Consider the following 23,512-nt stretch of genomic DNA (forward strand, 5'->3'; position numbering starts at 1 on the left):
TCATCCAGAAATCCCAAAGACTTCAAGCTGTCATTGATGTTAAAGGGGACAATACACAGTATTAAGAACTGGGGTATGTAAACTTTTGATCAGGGTCATTTGGCTATTTTCTGTTGTCATTATGATTTAAACAGAGTAAACACAGTTGATTGATAATAAATGGCTTCAGCCAAACACTAACCATGAGTAAAAGAAAAGTTTTTGTGTTATCATTCATATTCTCTGAAAAATGGCCAAGAAATCATAAATTCTGCCAGGGTATGTAAACTTATAAGCACAACTGTACATGAATGCTCACAAAATACCTGCCTTAGACATTCTGCATTTCTGTCTTCAAATATGTTCATCCTATTATCTAGATCAAGGATCACTATAGGTTACTTTCCTAGAACTAAACCATAGAGCATATCTAAGAGAATGCGGCCACCCTCTCAGCTATTCAATTTCGTTTTGTGGAGATTAGTTATTTAAGACTGAGTTGTTTTTCAATAAGGCAGTGGCAAGCGAATTTATGAATGGCAAAGTGCAGTCACTATAGCAGTTTATTGTCCCAGGGGAGAGCTTTTTTTTTTTTTTTTTTTTTTTTTTTTAAGGTTTAAGGATATCTGTAAGGAGTCTGTCTTTTTATTTGCGCCACTGGTTTTACTACATATACTGTATATTCATTGCTTATTAACATTTTGAATGATTTGGGAAAACAATGTATTTTTGTGTTTTATGTATAAAAGAAAATGAGTAATGCAATTTCAGACAGCTTCTAGGATTTACACAATCTCTAGTGAAGTTCACAAGTTTGCTGTGAAAGCAACGAAAAGTAAATTGTGTTATATAGCACTAAGCCTGTAAGAATATAGAAGTATCCAGCATTTACACTTGATTCCACCTCTCATTCTCTGCAAATCCTTCAAACTGAGGTTTCTATTCCTCAGGCTACAAAAATCAATGTTCTAAAGATTGTTGCTTTCAAAATGGTAAGTTAATGTGGTTGTAAACCTAGTAGAAAAAAAAACCCTGCAAGACAAAGGCATAATGAGCTAGTATGCATAGCATACTAGCTCATTATGTATTACCTTAGATCGAAGCCCCCACAGCGGTCCTCGTTCACCGCTCCGGCCGGTGATTTCTCCCTGGAGTTACTCCTGGGTATTGCGGCTCCGGCGCTGTGATTGGCCAGAGCCGCAATGATATCACTCCTGCGCATGTGCACAGGAGCCGCCGGTAACGGCACAGTCTAACTAAAGCAACGACACATACGTGCCATGTGTTTCAGTTTGCGTGTGCCGATGACATCGGCACATGCAAATACAGGGGATATCGCCTAAACCGTTCAGGTTTAGGAGATATCCAGGATAGCTACAGGTAAGCCTTATTATAGATTTACCTGTAGCAAAAAGTGTGTTTGTAAGGGTTTACAACCACTTTAAGTACTTTCACTGTATTGGATTTAGATAATGTTTGCTTATTATACCACTTTGGTAGTTTATTTGTGGTAATATTTCTCCCTATCTGTTCTTAAAAAGTTGGATTATACTGTATTCTCTTATGAAAAATGAACTGGCAGCGGCTGCATCAAAATACTAAATCTACGGCAATGCTTTCAGTGGTGCAGTGTTGGGTGGGATTTCAAAAAATACAATTTACCTCCGCAGCATAGGAATTGGCCTCTAGTGTTCCAGTTTAGTTTGCCTCATACTCCATTCCTCCCAAAGGAGAAATCTTACACTCTGTTTTACATCAAGTTTGGGTATAGTGGTATGTGTGCCCCTGTGTACAGAGTCCTCAGCACCAGAGGCTATTTCCCCGATATGCAGTGACTGTTGAGCAGAGTTCAGTTAATGTTAAAGGTTAAGTTGAGTATTACTAGCATGCACAAGTATTCGTGTCAGGTTAACATAATACAGGTCTGGAACATTTTTGACATTGTGTAATTTTTACATGTTTGACACCAAAAGCACTGTGCAAAGAACTACTATAGTAAAATTAATGTACAAAAAATAAAACATTTGCTGTGGACAAAGGAACATAATTACTGGACAGTCTGGTGCAATCACTTTCAGATGAACCTGGATGCAAGATTTGCTACATTCACTCCTCAGTCTTATGTATTTGTGCAATTCACTGATGTATGTCTAGTTAGCTAAGGAAGCTTGTATGAGAAGAGTTATAACAGCCAGGGGGTCCGGTATGGTGGTTAACAATGGTTTACCCTTTTTCTTTTTTTCTTTTTTATTTATTGAGGTTTAAAGAATACAAAATCAAACACCAAGTGTATAAATGCTAGCCCAGGAGCTAGGCAGTATTTTCAAAATTCTAACGTGAATAAAAGACATAGTAAGGCAGGAGGAAAAGGAAAAAGTGGGGGGGAGTTTTACCCTTTTCTGATAGCAAATGTATTAATTCTGTATAATAATGGTCATCTTGCTAGATTTCTTTTCTGGGTAATGAATTGAACTGTAAGCCTTTCAGGTTTGTGTTTGAGATGATTTCTTGAGAACCATATCCACACGTACACTTGAGTGATCATTCTATGTACATTTCTCATTTCAGCGGGTCTTTGTGACATTAATGAGAGCACGCCAACCTCAGAGGATCGCTGCAAATCCCCCACCTCAGGTATTTTTCATTTTGTGTGTGGTTATATTATTGCATGCAGTCAATTCTAATTCAACTAATGGTTTTAACATGTGATGCCTGTTTTTTGTCTGAATAAAAAAAAAAAATCTGTTTTTGATCAGTTTTATTAAAAACTCAACAGTAATATCCAGGGGCTGTCATTTTTACCATAATCATAGCAATGTTACAGTGTATCTAAAACCTAAAGTTTTGCATAAAGTAGGGAAAGGTTAGCACCTCTGTCAAGTCTTTTTTTTTTTTTTTTTTTTTTTCTTTTTTTCTGTGCTCCGGCTGATGAGGTACCTTCTTGAATTGTCCAAATATTTTCACCAAGATTGAAAGTAAGGAAAAAAATCAAAATGTTATCACAAAAACAGGAGCGGGAGGGGAATTTTTTCCAAGTGACAGCTCAGAGGGTTTTTTCCCCTCACACTGGAGAAATGTTATCGCTTCCTGCTGTGTGGGAGGGATAGCAGGTGATGGGGAATATCCCCAAAGGGACATAGACGCATGAAAAAAATACACCAGGTAGTAGTTTTAACAGTTTCCTAATCTATGAAAAAAAGTTTTGGCTATAGATATACCTAATATAACAGAATTTGTTATAATATCACAAGCAAAATCTTATTGTCTGGACATGGTCTTTCATAACCAACCTCTCATCTAATTTATATGAAATGGGATGTTTTCTTGCGTGTTCTGCTGGACAAGTACAGAACACGCTTAAAGTTTAAGGGACTTGAAGAAATACCTTCACTAGAAAGGGTTTGTTTGTATTCAAGGAAAGGCTGTTCTGCCACTTTGACCTGACTTTGGACTTGTAGATGGCAAGAGAGAAGTTGATGGACTGAAAGTACAAAACATTAACCTGCATGTCACAATAAACATACGCAACATAGTTTGACTTAAAAATATGCTATATGTAGAAACTTTTTTTTTTTTTCAAAGATTTAGAAATATATACTGATGCAGTAAGGCCATACTGAAAATAAATGTAACTTTTACACCAGGCCCAAATTATTTTGATGTTAGGTTAAATATCAACTTCAGTATAAATATCAAAACAAGGATAAAGGGTTAAATATTAACTGCATTTTGGCTTTTTAAAGTGATCTTTTTTAAAAAAAAATTATTTTTTTGTGTTCTGCACACTAATATTACAGAAGAGTCAGCAGTCTGATTTAGTTGGTTTAACATAAAAGAAAATCCTGAATGTTAAGAAAAATTCTAGATTATATCCATAGTCAGGAGATTATGTGACAAATGATCTTACTAGTTGATTTAGCAGTCAGTCAATTCTAATAGCAGATTTTCAGCAGTCTAAGTTTGAAATATTGCTCATCCCCTTATTCAATTCCCTATAGACCACTAAAGCTTAAACATCAAAAAAGAAGTGAAGAGACTCTCCTGGCTTGCCAAGAAAAATTTTCATATCTAAGCACCCAGTGATGTAAGGCTTCTGGCATCTAAGGGTGTGTGTGTAGTGTGCAGTTATGACTTTTACCAGGACCTTGCTCCAGGGAGCACCTGTTTTAATGCCACCTTTACTGGTTGTGGACTCTTCAAGAAGAGGGTGCTAAACAAACATGGTGGGAAGCTACAAGCCGAATGTAGGACCAGCTTGTTATGTTAATGTTAATTTTGTCAACAACAAAAATTGTTGCTTAAAATACAACTAAAACTAAAACCGGATGAAAATGCTAAATCAGTATATTTTAGTTGACTAAAATCGAATGGGTTTAGTTAAACTGTAATGCGTTTAAGCATTTCTCTAGAATTTCCAAACTCCTTATATACTCCTAGAGAAGTATGGTATTAAGGTTTGAACATGCACTACAGACACAGATTTAGCCGTTGTGATATATGTGATATATATATATATATATATATATATATATATATATATATATATATATATATATATATATATATATATATATATATATATATTATTAGGTAGGGTTGAATAAGGACAACAGTCCATACGTGAGTCAGCGTCGATAATCATTTCCCATATCCCTGTATATTGTGTTCTTTAACCGCTTGCCGATCAGCCCCCATCATTATACTGCGGCAGGACGGCTCTCCTGTGCAAACCGCCGTAGGTGTATGTCGTGTTTGCACAGGAGATAGCGGGCGCGGGTCCTGCGACCCGCGATCTCGGTGTACTGAGGCAGACCTGGGAGCTGCCTATGCAAAGAAGGCGATTCCCCATTCTACCAGATAACATCAGATCTTCTGTTCCCAGTCACTGGGAACAGCGATCTGTCATGTCCCTGGTAGCCCATCCCCCCTACAGTTAGAACACACCCAGGGAACACACTTAACCCCTTGATCGCCCCCTAGTGTTTCCCCCTTCCCTGCCAGTGTCATTTTTACATTGATCAGTGCTATAAAAATGCACTGATCAATGTAATAATGTCACTGGTCCCCAAAAAGTGTCATTTGGGGTCAGATTTGTCTGCCGTAATGTCGAAGTCCCACTAAAAATCGTATATCGCCGCCATTACCAGTAAAAACAATACAAAAAATGTCCCTAAATCTATAGTTTGTAGACGCGATAACTTTTGCGCAAACCAATCAATATACACCTATTGTGATTCTTTTTTTTTTTACCAAAAATATGTAGAAGAATGTATCTCGGCCTAAACTGATACATTTTGTTTTTGTTTTTTAAATGTATTATAGCAGAAAGTAAAAAAAAAATGGCTTTTTTCAAAATTGTTGGTCTTTTTTTGTTTTATAGCGCTAATAATAAAAACCAGAGGTAATCAAATACCACCAAAAGAAAGCTCTATTTGTGGGAGAAAAAAAAATGTCAATTTTGTTTGGGTACAGCGTCGCAGGACCGTGCAATTGTCAGAGACACATTGCCATATCGCAAAAAATGGCCTGGTCATTGAGGGCAAATCCTTCTGGGGCTGAAGTGGTTAAGATGCACATCCAAGAGTCTTTTAAAAATATCAATACACCCAACTGACACCAGCACTTGTGGAAGAGAGTTCCAAATTCTCACCACCCTTACAGTGGAAAAAACCCCTGCGCTGCTTAACCACTTGCCGACCACCTAACGTAGATATACGTCGGCAGAGTGGCACGGGCAGGCAGAATCACGTATATATACGTGATCTGCCTCCCGCGGGCGGGGGGTCCGATCGGACCCCCCCCCCGGTGCCAGCGGCGGTCGGCATCTGACTGGGAGCGTCGGGAGGCGAGGGGGAGACCATCCGATCGTGGCCCCCCCCTCGCGATCGCTCCCAGCCAATGGGAATCCTCCTCTGCCTGTGTGTAGTTTCACACAGGCAGAGGATGTGATGTCATCTCTCCTCGGTCTGGCAGTTTCCGTCCAGCGCCGAGGAGAGAAGACATGTAAGTGCACACAACACAAACACACACAGTAGAACATGCCAGGCATACCTTACACCCCCGATCCCCCCCCGATCGCCCCCCGATCCCCCCCCAATCACCCCCCCCCTGTCACAAACTGACATTAGCAGTATTTTTTTTTTTTTTTTCCTGATTACTGCATAGTGTCAGTTTGTGACAGTTACAGTGTTAGGGCAGTGAGTGTTAGGCCCCCTTTAGGTCTAGGATACCCCCCTAACCCCCCCTAATAAAGTTTTAACCCCTTGATCACCCTCTGTCACCAGTGTCACTAAGCGATCATTTTTCTGATCGCTGTATTAGTGTCGCTGGTGACGCTAGTTAGTGAGGTAAATATTTAGGTTTGCCGTCAGCGTTTTATAGCGACAGGGACCCCCATATACTACCTAATAAATGTTTTAACCCCTTGATTGCCCCCTAGTTAACCCTTTCACCACTGATCACCGTATAACTGTTACGGGTGACGCTGGTTAGTTCGTTTATTTTTTATAGTGTCAGGGCACCCGCCGTTTATTACCGAATAAAAGTTTAGCCCCCTGATCGCCCGGCGGTGATATGCGTCGCCCCAGGCAGCGTCAGATTAGCGCCAGTACCGTTAACACCCACGCACGCAGCATACGCCTCCCTTAGTGGTATAGTATCTGTACGGATCAATATCTGATCCGATCAGATCTATACTAGCGTCCCCAGCAGTTTAGGGTTCCCAAAAACGCAGTGTTAGCGGGATCAGCCCAGATACCCGCTAGCACCTGCGTTTTGCCCCTCTGCCCGGCCCACCCAAGTGCAGTATCGATCGATCACTGTCACTTACAAAACACTAAACGCATAACTGCAGCGTTCGCAGTCAGGCCTGATCCCTGCGATCGCTAACAGTTTTTTTGGTAGCGTTTTGGTGAACTGGCAAGCACCAGCCCCAAGCAGTGTCAGGTTAGCGCCAGTACCGCTAACACCCACGCACGCAGCATACGCCTCCCTTAGTGGTATAGTATCTGATCGGATCAATATCTGATCCGATCAGATCTATACTAGCGTCCCCAGCAGTTTAGGGTTCCCACAAACGCAGTGTTAGCGGGATCAGCCCAGATACCTGCTAGCACCTGCGTTTTGCCCCTCCGCCCGGCCCAGCCCAGCCCACCCAAGTGCAGTATCGATCGATCACTGACACTTACAAAACACTAAACGCATAACTGCAGCGTTCGCAGAGTCAGGCCTGATCCTTGCGATCGCTAACAGTTTTTTTGGTAGCGTTTTGGTGAACTGGCAAGCACCAGCGGCCTAGTACACCCCGGTCGTAGTCAAACCAGCACTGCAGTAACACTTGGTGACGTGGCGAGTCCCATAAGTGCAGTTCAAGCTGGTGAGGTGGCAAGCACAAGTAGTGTCCCGCTGCCACCAAGAAGACAAACACAGGCCCGTCGTGCCCATAGTGCCCTTCCTGCTGCATTCGCCAATCCTAATTGGGAACCCACCGCTTCTGCAGCGCCCGTACTTCCCCCATTCACATCCCCAACCAAATGCAGTCGGCTGCATGAGAGGCATTTTTATGTCCTCCCGAGTACCCCTACCCAACGAACCCCCAAAAAAGATGTCGTGTCTGCAGCAAGCGCGAATATAGGCCTGACACCCGCTATTATTGTCCCTCCTGTCCTGACAATCCTGGTCTTTGCATTGGTGAATGTTTTGAACGCTACCATTCACTAGTTGAGTATTAGCGTAGGGTACAGCATTGCACAGACTAGGCACACTTTCACAGGGTCTCCCAAGATGCCATCGCATTTTGAGAGACCCGAACCTGGAACCGGTTACAGTTATAAAAGTTAGTTACAAAAAAAAGTGTAAAAAAAAAAAAAAAAAAAAACACATACAAAAATATAAAATAAAAAAAAATAGTTGTCGTTTTATTGTTCTCTCTCTCTCTCTATTCTCTCTCTATTGTTCTGCTCTTTTTTACTGTATTCTATTCTGCAATGTTTTATTGTTATTATGTTTTATCATGTTTGCTTTTCAGGTATGCAATTTTTTATACCTTACCGTTTACTGTGCTTTATTGTTAACCATTTTTTTGTCTTCAGGTACGCCATTCACGACTTTGAGTGGTTATACCAGAATGATGCCTGCAGGTTTAGGTATCATCTTGGTATCATTCTTTTCAGCCAGCGGTCGGCTTTCATGTAAAAGCAATCCTAGCGGCTAATTAGCCTCTAGACTGCTTTTACAAGCAGTGGGAGGGAATGCCCCTCCCCCCCAACGTCTTCCGTGTTTTTCTCTGGCTCTCCTGTCTCAACAGGGAACCTGAAAATGCAGCTGGTGATTCAGCCAGCTGACCATAGAGCTGATCAGAGACCAGAGTGGCTCCAAACATCTCTATGGCCTAAGAAACCGGAAGCTACGAGCATTTTATGACTTAGATTTCGCCGGATGTAAACAGCGCCATTGGGAAATTGGGAAAGCATTTTATCACACCGATCTTGGTGTGGTCAGATGCTTTGAGGGCAGAGGAGAAATCTAGGGTCTAATAGACCCCAATTTTTGCAAAAAAGAGTACCTGTCACTACCTATTGCTATGATAGGGGATATTTACATTCCCTGAGATAACAATAAAAATGATTAAAAAAAAAAAAATGAAAGGAACAGTTTAAAAATAAGATAAAAAAATAATAATAATAAAGAAAAAAAAAAAAAAAAAAAAAAAGCACCCCTGTCCCCCCTGCTCTCGCGCTAAGGCGAACGCAAGCGTCGGTCTGGCGTCAAATGTAAACAGAAATTGCACCATGCATGTGAGGTATCGCCGCGAAGGTCAGATCGAGGGCAGTAAGTTTAGCAGTAGACCTCCTCTGTAAATCTAAAGTGGTAACCTGTAAAGGCTTTTAAAGGCTTTTAAAAATGTATTTAGTTTGTCGCCACTGCACGTTTGTGCGCAATTTTAAAGCATGTCATGTTTGGTATCCATGTACTCGGCCTAAGATCATCTTTTTTATTTCATCAAACATTTGGGCAATATAGTGTGTTTTAGTGCATTAAAATGTAAAAAAGTGTGTTTTTTCCCCAAAAAATGCGTTTGAAAAATCGCTGCGCAAATACTGTGTGAAAAAAAAAAATGAAACACCCACCATTTTAATCTGTAGGGCATTTGCTTTAAAAAATATATATAATGTTTGGGGGTTCAAAGTAATTTTCTTGCAAAAAAAAATTATTTTTTTATGTAAACAATAAGTGTCAGAAAGGGCTTTGTCTTCAAGTGGTTAGAAGTGTGGGTGATGTGTGACATAAGCTTCTAGATGTTGTGCATAAAATGCCAGGACAGTTCAAAACCCCCCCAAATGACCCCATTTTGGAAAGTAGACACCCCAAGCTATTTGCTGAGAGTCATGTTGAGTCCATGGAATAATTTATATTGTGACACAAGTTGCGGGAAAGAGACAATTTTTTATTTTTTTTATTTTTTTTTGCGCAAAGTTGTCACTAAATGATATATTGCTCAAACATGCCATGGGAATATGTGAAATTACACCCCAAAATACATTCTGCTGCTTCTCCTGAGTACGGGGATACCACATGTGTGAGACTTTTTGGGAGCCTAGCCGCGTACGGGACCCCGAAAACCAAGCACCGCCTTCAGGCTTTCTAAGGCCGTAAATTTTTGATTTCACTCTTCACTGCCTATCACAGTTTCGGAGGCCATGGAATGCCCAGGTGGCAAAAAAACCCCCCAAATGACCCCATTTTGGAAAGTAGACACCCCAAGCTATTTGATGAGAGGTATAGTGAGTATTTTGCAGACCTCACTTTTTGTCACAAAGTTTTGAAAATTGAAAAAAGAAAAAAAAAAAATTTTTTTTCTCGTCTTTCTTTATTTTCAAAAACAAATGAGAGCTGCAAAATACTCACCATGCCTCTCAGCAAATAGCTTGGGGTGTCTACTTTCCAAAATGGGGTCATTTGGGGGGGGTTTGTGCCACCTGGGCATTCCATGGCCTCCGAAACTGTGCTAGGCAGTGAGGAGTAAAATCAAAAATGTACGCCCTTAGAAATCCTGAAGGCAGTGCTTGGTTTTCGGGGTCCCGTACGCGGCTAGGCTCCCAAAAAGTCCCACACATGTGGTATCCCCATACTCAGGAGAAGCAGCTAAATGTATTTTGGGGTGCAATTCCACATATGCCCATGGCCTGTGTGAGCAATATATCATTTAGTGACAACTTTGTGCAAAAAAAAAAAAAAAATTTGTCACTTTCCCGCAACTTGTGTCAAAATATAAAACATTCCATGGACTCAACATGCCTCAAAGCAAATAGCTTGGGGTGTCTACTTTCCAAAATGGGGTCATTTGGGGGGGTTTTATGTCATCTGGGCATTTTATGGCCTTCAAAACTGTGATAGGTAGTGAGGAGTAAAATCAAAAATGTACGCCCTTAGAAATCCTGAAGGCAGTGATTGGTTTTCGGGGCCCCGTACGCGGCTAGGCTCCCAAAAAGTCCCACACATGTGGTATCCCCATACTCAGGAGAAGCAGCTAAATGTATTTTGGGGTGCAATTCCACATATGCCCATGGCCTGTGTGAGCAATATATCATTTAGTGACAATTTTTTGTAATTTTTTTTTTTTTGTCATTGTTCAATCACTTGGGACAAAAAAAATGAATATTCAATGGGCTCAACATGCCTCTCAGCAAATTCCTTGGGGTGTCTACTTTCCAAAATGGGGTCATTTGTGGGGGTTTTGTACTGCCCTGCCATTTTAGCACCTCAAGAAACGACATAGGCAGTCATAAATTAAAGGCTGTGTAAATTCCAGAAAATGTACCCTAGTTTGTAGACGCTATAACTTTTGCGCAAACCAATAAATATACACTTATTGACATTTTTTTTACCAAAGACATGTGGCCGAATACATTTTGGCCTAAATGTATGACTAAAATTGAGTTTATTGGATTTTTTTTAGAACAAAAAGTAGAAAATATCATTTTTTTTCAAAATTTTCGGTCTTTTTCCGTGTATAGCGCAAAAAATAAAAACGGCAGAGGTGATCAAATACTATCAAAAGAAAGCTCTATTTGTGGGAAGAAAAGGACGCAAATTTCGTTTGGGTACAGCATTGCATGACCGCGCAATTAGCAGTTAAAGCGACGCAGTGCCGAATTGTAAAAAGTGCTCTGGTCAGGAAGGGGGTAAAACCTTCCGGGGCTGAAGTGGTTAACCACTTCAGCCCCAGAAGCTTTTACCCCCTTCCTGACCAGAGCACTTGTTACAATTTGACACTGCAATGCTTTAACTGGTAATTGCACGGTCATACAATGCTGTACCCAAACAAAATTTGCATCCTTTTTTCCCCACAAATAGAGCATTCTTTTGGTGGTATTTGATCACCTCTGTGGTTTTTATTTTTTGCGACATCAATGAAAAAGACCAAAAATGTTTAAAAAAAAATTTCTACTTTGCTATAAAAAAAAAAAAATACAATGAACTCAATTTTAGTCATATATTTAGACCAAAAAGCATTTGGCCACATGTCTTGGGTAAAAAAAAAAATTCAATATATTTATTGGTTTGCACAAAAGTTATAGCGTCTACAAACTAGGGTACATTTTCTGGAATTTACGCAACTTTTAGTTTGACTGCCTATCTCATTTCTTGAGGTGCTAAAACAGCAGGGCAGTACAAAACCCCCCAAAATGACCCCATTTTGGAAAGTAGACACCCCAAGGAATTTGAGAGGCTTGTTGAGCACATTTTATTTTTTTGTCATAAGTGATTGAAAAATGACAAAAAAAAAATGTACAAAAAGTTGTCACTGAAATTATATATTGCCCAAACATGCCATGGGCATATGTGAAATTACACCCTAAAATACATTCTGCTGCTTCTCCTGAGTACAGGGATACCACATGTGTGGTACTTTTTGGCAGTCTAGCTGCGAACAGGACCTCGAAAACCAAATTACCGCCTTCAGCCGCCTTCAGGCTTTCTAAGGGCGTAAATTGTTAATTTCACTCCTCACTACCTATTGCAGATTCGGAGGCCATGAAATGCCCAGATAGCACAACCCCCCCTCCTCTCAAATGACCCCATTTTAGAAAGTAGACACCCCAAGCTATTTGCTGAGAGGCATGTTGAGTATTTTGGAGATCTTGCTTTTTGTCACAAAGTTTTAAAAATTGAAACAAGAAAAAAAAAAATGTTCCTTTTCTTTCTTCATTTTCAAAAACAATGAGAGCTGCAAAATACTCACCATGCCTCTTAGCAAATACCTTGGGGTGTCTACTTTCCAAAACTGAGTCATTTTGGAGGGGGTTGTGCTATCTGGGCATTTCATGGCCTCCGAAACTGTGTAAGGTAGTGAGGCGTGAAATAAAAATTTGACGCCCTTAGAAAGTCTGAAGGCGGTGCTTGGTTTTTGGGGTCCTGTACGCGGCTAGACAACCAAAAAGTCCCACATATGTGGTATCCCCGAGACGCAGCAGAATGTATTTTGGGGTGTAATTTCACATATGCTTATGGAATATTTGAGCGATATATCATTTCTCATTCGTTCTTTGACAGACACAGCCTTCTTTATTCAGAATGGTATTGGTTATATCATCTCCGCAGGAGTAGGACTAGGCAGAACAAAAAACAACCCCTGGCTACGCCCATGGGCTGACCTCCGTCAGTATATAACCCCCTCCATGCTCTAAGTATTCAGTTTTTTTCTGCCTAGTCAGGAGTAAGGACTTAGTTCCCTGCTGGGATCTCTAGTCCTGGGAATTTTTTTGTTTATTTTCTCTTTTTCCTGGATTTTTTCTGGAGAGATCTCCAATCAACTGCCGGGCTGGGCGATGGGCTGGACGCTTGATCCAGTGGTCACCCCAGTCTGGCCAGCGAGCGCGCGCAAACCACAGGTACGCGCTAGGTCAGCCGCAACATAACCCCACTGGACAGGGGCTGGCCCTGCGAGTTAAACGTCTCGCGAGGTCGCATATGACTGAGTCTCGGTCTGTGTCACAGCATTCCTCATGGCCGACAGCCCCCCACTTTGGTGGCGAGGAGGATCTGTCTGGGGGCGTCACCCGTGCTTTTCGCTGGAGAGGTAAGTAAGGGGTCCCCTCCTCTCCTTCCCCGGAGTGGTGTGGGGCGCGGGTACTCCCTGGGGTGGTCGGTCCCTCCGGGGTTCTCCTCCACCCCCTCTGCCAGACCGCTTGCTGTTCTCTGCGGGGGGGTGTGCAAGCTCTGTTGCTGCAGAGTGTGGTTGTCACAGTTCCCGTGTCGGGAACAGTTTAAAGCCCTGACCTGCCTTGTGTGGGTACAGAAGGTCAGGATGGAGTCCGTTAGCATGGCCGTAGCACTCCTTCATCACTGGGACCTTCTGATTTCTATCAACATCACGAATTCTTGTTTACGCATTCCATTATTCCGACTCCAGCACCTCCTCTGTTTTTCTGTGGGTGCGGCGCATGATCAGCGCATAGTCTGGCCACCACTCCTCAGGTGTTCGCAAGGTGTTGGCCCCAGATTGGGCGTGGTTGCATCTGTGGGGGTTTGCGGTCCTGGCTGCCTGAACGATCTTCTTCTGCCACGCCTCGGCTACCCCGAGGGGCAATGTAGTTTCTATACAGACCTTGACTGATTTCAGTAGGAATCCATACTATCTGAAGTCTACTTGGGCCCTTGCAGAACGTCAGATTATCTAAGCCTGAGCGTCAGCTCTGGCCAGCGTGTTTTTCTTCTCTTGGACAAACTCCAGAAGTTGCATGCTGCGTTTTTTATTTTTCTGTCCGGCAGGTAGGCCCTCTGTGGACCTACGTGTGGGTATTGGGTCTGAGAGTTTCTACCTTTATGAAACGATTCCATTTGCGCAGTTCCATACAAGCTCCCTTCAGGGAGATCCTGGCATAAGACAAATGCCCGAGGTCTCGGGACAGTCGGATTCGGCTGAGTTGGGAAACCAGGGTTCCCTGGTCTGGTGGCTCGCTCTCCGGTTCTTCGGTGGGATAAATCCTTTCTCCCCTTGTATTAAACAGGGTGACCATCAATGCAAGTCGGTCTGGGTAGGGACTGACCTCTGCTCAGGGTCATTGTACACTGGTGGAACCCGGACTACCAGGTAATATCCTGGAACTTCGAACGATCAGGCCAAGTCTCGATCATGGTCGATCGACTTTGGGGGCTCCCGGTATGGTTCTAGTCGGACAAGGCATCCACGATGGCTTATGCCCTTCGCCAGGGCAGGTCAAATAGGCTGTGGCAGCCCTGGTTGTTGCCAGTATTTCCCAGTGGGCAGAAAGTTTAGTCTGGCCCTTTTCTGGTGTATGCATTCCAGGAGTGGAATGCTGACAGGCGGATACCTCAGTTGGCGAGGGTTGGACCACTAATGAGCCCTTCCCTGGGCTGTGTTTCTTCGGATTTGTTACCGCTTAGACACTCATGAGGTAGTTCCCTTGGTGTCCTGGTTCAACGGGACAGTACCGAGGCTTCTGGTAAGGTCACGGGTTGCTCTGGTGGCCCATGGGGCCAGTGATGTTTCCCTATGCCTTTCCTCCTCTCCAGCTTCTGTTGTGGCTTTTACGCAGGATCACGGCTGTGGGGGTTCCGGTCATTCTATTATCCCCGAATGGGTCCAGTCAGTCTGTGTACGCCAACCGGGTGTGCCTGGTCGCCGGAGTTCCTTGTGGACTGTCTCTCAGGAAGGATCCATGGTCCCTGGGCCATTCTTCCATCCTGCCTTAGAGTCACTGGTTTTAACGGCCTGGCTGTGTTGAGCCAGGTGCGGCAGTTCCGACACTGATGGCTAGGGAGTCCATCTTTTAGGAGGTTTTAACCTCCGGGTGTGGAGAGCGCATATATCCTGGTGTGAATCACCGGACATTCTTCCTTGTTCTTTCTAGAAGGCTCCAATTCCTACCCCCAATTATGGGGGGTTTAGCAGGAACACGCCTCAAGTACCATCGAGGGCCAGGTGTCCGCATGGGTGGCCGTTTTCAGCATCCCCTGGTCTTGCGCTCCCTGATGTGTACCTTTTATTCAAGGGGTTAGACGTCTGTTTCCACTTGTGCGTTTTTTTTCTACTGCCGTGGGATCTGAACTTGGTGTTTTCAGATCTCCAGGAGCCGCTCTCTCTCCCTCTTTTAAAATATCGGGAGATTCCACTGCCTTCTCTGTCTCGGAAGGTGGCCTCTTTCACCTCTGCTCACAGGGTGTTGAAAAGGGTGTCGTTATCTTCTCATTCACTTTACCCAGGTTTAGACGGTGCTTTGCCCTTTTCTATAGTTCCGTCCCTGGGTTTCCATTTGAACAAGAACATTGTGTTACCTTTCTTGTGTCCCTGGCAACACATCCCAAGGAATTTGTTTTATCTGCCCGGGATGTGGTTTGGGGGATTCGGTTGTATTTGCCAGCCACTGAGTCTTTTGGAGGTCAGGCTTTCTGTACTCACGGACAGGCCAAGAAAGGTGCTGTCTGCTTCTTCTGCGACCTTCTTCTGGATGGATCAGACGACTCTGGGCTATTCTGTCAGGAATCGGGTTCCTGCTTTCCCTGTTATGGCGCATTCTTCTCAGCCACCTAGTGCATCTTGGGCCTTCTGTCTTGAGGTGTTTGTGGTACTCTTTTCACAAGTTCTACGATGTGGATGGGTTGACATCTGCGGGTGCCTCTTTTGGCCGCAAGCTTTTTGCAGGCTGCTGTTAAGAGGGTCTAATCCCTCTTGAAGCGGTATCATTCAGGTTGGGTTCCAGCTTGTCCTGTGTGAAACTTCTGTTACCTGGTTGGCTTTTGTGTTAGCCTTGGGATTTTTGGCTGTCCCACCCCTCATGTTCAGCACTGCTTTGGGATGTCCCTACCATTCAGAATAAAGAAGGCTGTATCTGTCAATGAACGAATGAGAAAATAGGATTTTTTATTTACCGTTAAATCTGTTTCTCTGAGTTCATTGACAGACACAGCACCCACCCCTCTATGGAGTTTTTTGATACTTCTATTACTGCTTGCTACTAAACTGAATAGCTAGAGCAGGGAGGGGGTTATATACTGACGGAGGACAGCCCATGGGCATAGCCAGGGTTTTTTTTTTTTTTCTGCCTAGTCCTACTCCTGCGGAGATGATATAACCCCTACTGTTCTGAATAAAGAAGGCTGTGTCTGTCAATGAACTCAGAGAAACTGATTTTACGGTAAGTAAAAAATCCTATTTTGGTGACAACTTTGTGAAAAAAAATAGTACTGTAATTTTCCCGAAACTTGTGGCAAAATATAAAATATTCCATGGACTCAACATGCCTCTCAGCAAATAGCTTGGGGTGTCTACGTTCCAAAAAGGTAATTGGGGGGGGTTTGACCTGTCCTGGTATTTTATGCACAACATTGGAAGCTTATACCACACATCACCCACTCTTCCAACCACTTAAAGACAAAGCCCTTTCTGACACTTTGTTTACATGAGAAAAATTTTTCTTTTGTTATATAATGTTTGGGGGTTTCAAAGCAATTTTCTATTTTTCTTTTAAAGCAAAGGCCCTACAGATTAAAATGGTGGGTGTTGCAATTTTTTTTTTTTTACACGGTATTTGTGCAGCCATTTTTCAAACACAATTTTTTGGAGAAAAAAACACATTTTTGACTTTCAATGCACTAAAACACACTATATTGCCCAAATCTTTGGTAAAAAAAAAAAGATGATCTTATGCAGAGTACATAGATACCAAACACAACATGCTTTAAAATTGTGCACAACCATGCAGCGGTGACAAACTACATACATTTTTAAAAGCCTTTACAGGTTACCACTTTCAATTTACAGAGGTCGTCTACTTCTAAGATTACTGCCCTCGATCTGACGTTTGGGGTGAGGCCTCACATGCATGGTGCAATTGCAGGGTGCTATGATAGCAATTAGGGGTGCAACGGATCGTTGCCGATCCGTGATCCGTACGGATCACCCTCCGCGGATCGGCACACCCGCGATCCGCGGAGCACTTTTCGGGCCTCAGCCATAGGAAAGGCCCCGGCTTCGGCCTAGCTCCGGAGCCGGCGGCCATCTTGGTACACCCGGAAGTGGCCGCTGTCTCGACAGGAAGTGACATTTCGTCGCCGCCATCTTGCTACACCCCACACTCCTGCACAGTACAATAATGATAGAGTGAGAAGGGGGCAAGCGGACATCTTGTTACACCCACCGGAGTTTTAAATTTAAAAGCCATTTTCAACACAAAACTGAGCTTATATGCACAAATACTGTATTTATGCATATAAGCTCGGTTTTGTGTTGAAAATGGCTTTTAAATCTAAAACTCCGGTGGGTGTAACAAGATTTGTGTGGTTTTTTTTTTTTTGTTTTTTTTTGTTTTTTTTTTTTTTTATGCTGATCCGAGGATCGATCCGATCCGTGACTCTGATCCGAGGATCGATCCGATCCGTGAGATTTTTGATCCGTTGCACCCCTAATAGCAATGGGTAGTGACAGGTACTTTTTTTTTTTTTTTTTTTTTTTTTTTTAATTTTAATTGGGGTCTATTAGACTATAGATCTCTCCTCTGCCCTCAAAGCATCTGACCACACCAAGATTGGTGTGATCAGATGCTTTTCCAATTTCCCAATGGCACTGTTTATATCCAACGAAACCGAAGTCATGAAATGCTCGTAGCTTCCGGTTTCTTAGGCCATAGAGATGATTGGAGCCGTTCCTGTCTTCGATCAGCTCTATGGTCAGCTGGCGGAAACACCGGCTGCATTCTCAGGATCCACAGTGGGACAGGAGAGCCCCAGAAATCCATGGAAGGAGGGGGGGGTTCCCTCCTACTGCCTGTAAAAGTAGTCTAGCGGCTAATTATCCGCTAGGATTGCTTTTACATGAAAGCTGACTGCTGGCTGAAAAGAACGATACCAAGATGTTTCCTAAACCTGCAGACATCATTCTGGAATAACCGCTCAGTCTAGCAACATACCAGTACGTTGCTGGTCCTTGTTAGGCATATATTGTAATGTTGTTCTTTTTTTTTTTTTTTTTTCATGCAGCCTGTGGGTTGAATGAAAAAGATATTGATCAGTGGGTATGCCCACCATTAGAATACCACCTTGCATTTACCCACTTCTAATGATGGGCATACGTGCACCATTTTTTGTTTTTAACTGTGGTGGTTAAAAGACCTCCTACTGCGCTGGAGTCACTGATTTACGTATCGTGAGAGCAAACGCTGTTGCTGTCGAGATAAATAAATCAGTGCTGCAGCGGAATGACATATATGAAAAGCAAACAATGGTAACAATAAAACATTAATTCAATAAAACAACAATCTGTGCCAAAAAGAGTAAAAAATACATGCTGAAGCATGGGGGCAATCCGCCCCTAATGTTAGGGCAAATTGCCCCTCCACCCCTGCCCCCATGCTTAGGCATATATGCTCTTTTTTTTTTTTTTTTTTTGCTGTGGTGGTGAAATCACCTCCTACAGCACTGGAGTCGCTGATTTGCGTATCGTGGGAGCAAACGATGTTGCTGTCAAAGTAAATAAATCAGTGCTGCAGCGGAATGGCATACATGAGAAGAAGAAAATGGTTAACAAAAAAACACAGTAAAGTATAAAAGAATTACATACCTGAAAAGCAAATATGATAAAACATAGTAACGATAAAAAATACAGTAAAACAGCAGAACAATAGAGAGAACAATAAAACAAGTATTTTTGCCTTTTTAATATACATTTTTTTTTTTTTTACACTTTATTTATAACTGTAACTGTTCCAGGTTTGGGTCTCTCAAAATGCGATGGCATCTTTGGAGACCCTGTGAAACTGTGTCCTAGAGTGTGCAGTGCTGTACCTTACGCTAATACTCCACTAGTGTGTGATAGTGTTCGAAACATTCATCGATGCAAAGACCAGGTTGACTAGGACAGGAGGGACAATAATAGCAGGTGTTGCACCTATATCCGCATTTTCCACAGACACAACATCCTCTTTGGGATGATCGATTGGTAGGGGTACCAGAGAGGACATATGGAAAATGCCTCTCATGCAGCCGCCTCACTGCATTTCTATTGGGAAGTTGGGCTACAGCACCGTCTGGAAACAGAAGGGCTGTGATGATTTCTTCCTGAAATTTAAGAAAAGATCCAGTTCATCCTAACACTTTGTATAGCACGTAAGCGTTTAGCAGAGCCAATTGGAATAAGTATACAGACACTTTTTTTATACCAGCGTCTGGCCTTACGGGCAATTAAGTATGGCGCCATCAACTCCTCGTTGAGGTCCACCCCTCCCATATTAAGGTTGTATTCGTGGACACAAAGGGATTTCTCCACAACACCAGTCGCCGTTGGCATTTCGACTGTCATATCTGTGTGAAGGGAGGACAGAACGAAAACGTTTCGATTATCCCTCCACTTCACTGCGAGCAAATTATTACTTCTCAAGCAGCATCTCTACCCCAGTCTAAGTCGGGACTCTACAAACCGCTGGGGTAAGCCCCGTTGATTAGATCACACGGTGCCACATGCCCCAATTCCATGATCAAACAAGTGACTAAAAAGTGGCACACTTGTGTAATAATTGTCCACGTACAAGTGGTACCCCATTCCGAAGAAGGGTGAAACCAAGTCCCACACAATCTTACCAGCGCTCCCTATGTAGTTTGGGCAGTTTTTGGGCTCCACGTGACTATCTTTTCCCTCGTAAACCATAAAACTATATGTATAGCCTGTTGCCCTATCACGGAGCTTATACATCTTGACCTCATATCTGGCACGCTTGCTGGGAAGATACTGTTTGAATGACAAGCGGCCAGAAAACTTAATCAGGGACTCGTCAGTGCAGACAATTTGATCGGGAGTAAACAAGGCTGCGAACTGTTGCTTGAAGTGGTTTACGAGGGGCCAAATTTTGTGGAGCCGATCGTATTCAGGGTCACCTGAGGATGACAGAGTTCATTGTCATTAAAATGCATGAACTGCAAGATCTGCTCTTATCGTGTCCTGGTCATGGAGGCAGAGAACACAGGCATATGGTGAATTGGGTCAGTGGACCAATATGACCGCAACTCACTTTTTTTTAACTATGCCCATGAGAAGGGATAGGCTCAGGAAGGTCTTAATTTCGGAAACCTTAAGTCTCCAATCTCTGGCAAGGGTCAACTGGGGATTAGTGGTGATTAATTGACCAGCACACAAATTGCTTTGGTCCACGCTAGTTGCCAATTAGGATTGGCAAATGCAGCAGGAAGTCCACTATGGGCACGACATGCCTGTGTTTGTCTTCTTGATGGCTGCGAGACACTACTTGTGCTAGCCACCGCACCAGCTTGAACTGCACTTATGGGACTCGCCACGTCACCACGTGATACTGCATTGCAGGATGTACTAGGCCGCTGGTGCTTGCCAGTTCACCAGAAGGACGAGCGACACTAGTACTGGCTCTTTGCTCCATACGAGAGCCCTGCGGTTGCACCTCAACAGAAGAACGGGGTTGGGTACACCTGACCTTAGCAGGGACCACTACTCCATCGTCAGAGCTATCTGTCAGGGTGCTGCTGCTGTCTACTGGATTGTATTCTGAGCCTGAATCTGACAGATGGGTGATTTCTTCTTCACTCACCTGTCATGCTCAGAAACGTGTAGGCCTCTGTACTAGTGTACCTTCGATTGGACATTTTGGCCTCTAAATTTACTGGTGCAACTCACAGGCAAAAGGAGCACCTGGTTGTCAGAGCCTGCTTCAATCGCTACCAAAAAAACTGTTAGCGTTCGCAGTGATCAGGCCTGACTCTGCAAACGCTGCAGTTATGTGTGTTGTGTTTTGTAAGTGACAGTAATTGATACTGCACTTGGGTGGGCTGGGCGGAGGGGCTAAACGCAGGTGTTGGCAGGTATCTGGGCTGAACCCGCTAACGCGATTTTGGGAGCCCTAAACTTCAGGGGATGCTAGTATAGATCTGATCAGATCAAATATATTGATTCGTTCAGACACTATACTACTAATCTGATGCTGCCTGGGGCTGACGCAGACCCTAACTGACGCTAAAACCTGCCAGGTGATCAGGGGATTAAACCCTTACTTGGTAATATACAGCGGGTACCCTGACGCTATAAAAAAAACTAACTAATTGGAGTCACCCGTAACACTAATACGGTGATCAGAAGATAGATAAATAGATCTACTAGTGACACTGGTGACAGGGGGGTGAAAGGGTTAACTGGGGGCGATCAATGGGTTAAACCTTTATTAGGGAGGTTTAGGGGGGTACACTAGAGATACCTGGGCCTACTACTAAGTGCCCTAACGCTGATTAGTGTCACAAATGACACCAGTACAGTGAAAAATCTGAAAACTGCACTTGGTGACACTGTGACAGGGAGTGAAGGGGTTAACACGGGGGGGGGGGGGGGGCGATTGGGGGGGTTATCCGGGGGTGAAAAGTGTGCTTAGGTATACTGGTGTTAGTGCAACTTAAAGTTAGATGTCCTCTCTCTGGAACCAAAAATAATTCCATGAAGGGAGATGACATCACTTCCCCTGCCTGTGTTTACACTTACAGGCAAGGGAAGCATTTAATTCGCCAGAACCGATCAGCAGGTACAGGCCAGAAATCATTGGCCTGAACCTGAAGATTGATCGGTTCTGGAACGAATCCGATGGTCACAGGCGCCCTGCCGGCGAGAGCGCGCCCCGTATGGGTACTTTGGACTCTCTCCAGCTCCAGTACATGCCTTCTGAGGACTGGTGACCGGAACCGGATGGATTAGTCCAGATGTGGCCAAACCAGTGTTTTATAAAGTGGCAGGATTATAGTTTTATCTCTGGAGTATATCCCCTTTTTTATGCATGCTAATATTCTACCGGCTTTGGTAGCTGCAGCTTGACATTACATGCTTTTGCACAGTCTGTCTTCCACTAGGACCCCCAGATCTTTCTCCATCCTTGAGTTGATTCCCCCAGCGGTTCTCCCCCCAGTGAGTAGTTTGCGTTTGTTCTTGGCCCCCAAGTGCCTTATTTTACATTTCTCCACAATAAACCTAATTTGCCATGTAGTTCCCATTCCATTATTTTGTTCAGGTCTTTCTGTAAAATTTCTATATCCTACTGTGAAGTTATAATTGGTCAATTAAAATGTACTGGAAATTTTAGTCGACTAAAATACGACTAAGGCTCTGTTTCCACTATTGCAACCCCAAAGTCGTGCGATTTACAGTGTGACTTTGCAATGCGATTTTTGATGCAATGTCATGAAACTGGTGAAAACCATGTGAGAACAAGTCGCACCGAAGTCGGAACAAAGTAGTGCAAAAACCTCTTTTGGAATTGCTGCAACTTGAATCACACCAATTAGAACGGGGCTATTGAAATACATGGGTTTTGACTTGTCATGCGACTTCACATGTGTCAAGTCACACAACAACTCGCAGTAGTGGAAACAGAGCCTTAAACGACATTTTAGTCAAAAGACTATGACTAAAACTAAATCAAAATTTGATGTAAAAATGAACACTGGTAATGATACATAGCTCACACCCATCTGGTCAGGATGGGGTTAGATATGTGAGCTGAGTTTTTATCACAGCAATGATTTGTCTGAGTAGAGAAACAGCTGATCAAACAGATAAATATTCCAGATCAGTGCTTTCCAAAGTGGAAGATTCTGCCCCCTGGGCGGCGTTGGAAAGATCCGGGGGGCACTGTATTAGCCGCAGATGCAATTGGGGACATTGAATAAAAATAAGTAGACCTAAAGAAAGAAGAGAAGAAATTTTTGAAAAAACATTCATTCATGTTTCATCTGTTGCGTAACATGTGTAACGGTGACGTAGTGATTACTTTATTTTCCAAATAAGCACACAAAAAGAAAGTTAAAACAAATCAGTGGTCAAGACCGCCAACAGGTCTTAAAGCCCAACTCTGAGCAGAAGAAACATTCTCCCTTGCAGCAGAGCTGTGCCTGCACTGCAAAGGTTAGGTGATAGTTAGGTGCTCTGCCAGGGCAGAGGAGAAACCCCCTATACTTTCAAGAATCTCCGTTCTCCCAGTAAACATTGGTCTCCCATGATCCAGCAGTGGACTGTTGTTGCATCCTCATGTCCAGAGCAGTGCTGTGGATGCTGCTCCTGGACTTCACAATGTCAGGACTCAAGACGACTAGTGTGTGGGGGTGCAGAAGCTATAGGGACCGGCCTTTTGCGGACAGGAGCAGAGGATCAGTTAAGTAGATCTCCTTTTATCTTTCTCTAGGATGTAGGTAGAGCTATAGATACATAGAACAGAAAATTTTCACTGCATCTTTGTTCACTTAAAGAGAGTCAATTTCCATGGGGGCTCTGAGTAATTTTATTTTGTGAAAAAAGGGGATGGTAGGCCAAATAAGTTTGGGAACCTCTGTTCTAGATATTGACAGATATGTTTGATATATATGACAAGTGTTTTTTTGCTTGAATTTTTTTATAACTAGAAGGGTCATGTTAAAATGTAGTAGTCTTTCTAAGTTGCACACACAAGCCACGTACTGTGCAATGTTATTTTAGTAATACTGCTTGCATATAAATAGATGTTATGTAATTTCTCAT

General features: G+C 43.2%; 1 protein-coding gene across 2 annotated transcripts in view; it reads left to right on the forward strand.

The window, feature by feature from the left end:
• The window catches only part of STXBP5 (syntaxin binding protein 5), a 723,304-nt gene that overhangs the window by 579,406 nt on the left and 120,386 nt on the right, over window positions 1–23,512 (forward strand). For both annotated transcript variants that reach the window (XM_073627823.1, XM_073627824.1), the window contains exon 19: window positions 2,548–2,613. In XM_073627823.1, coding sequence (XP_073483924.1) covers window positions 2,548–2,613 — 66 coding nt within the window. The remainder of the gene's footprint in view (window positions 1–2,547; window positions 2,614–23,512) is intronic.

This window comes from Aquarana catesbeiana, linkage group LG04, assembly GCF_042186555.1.
Source record: "Aquarana catesbeiana isolate 2022-GZ linkage group LG04, ASM4218655v1, whole genome shotgun sequence".
Taxonomy (NCBI): domain Eukaryota; kingdom Metazoa; phylum Chordata; class Amphibia; order Anura; family Ranidae; genus Aquarana; species Aquarana catesbeiana.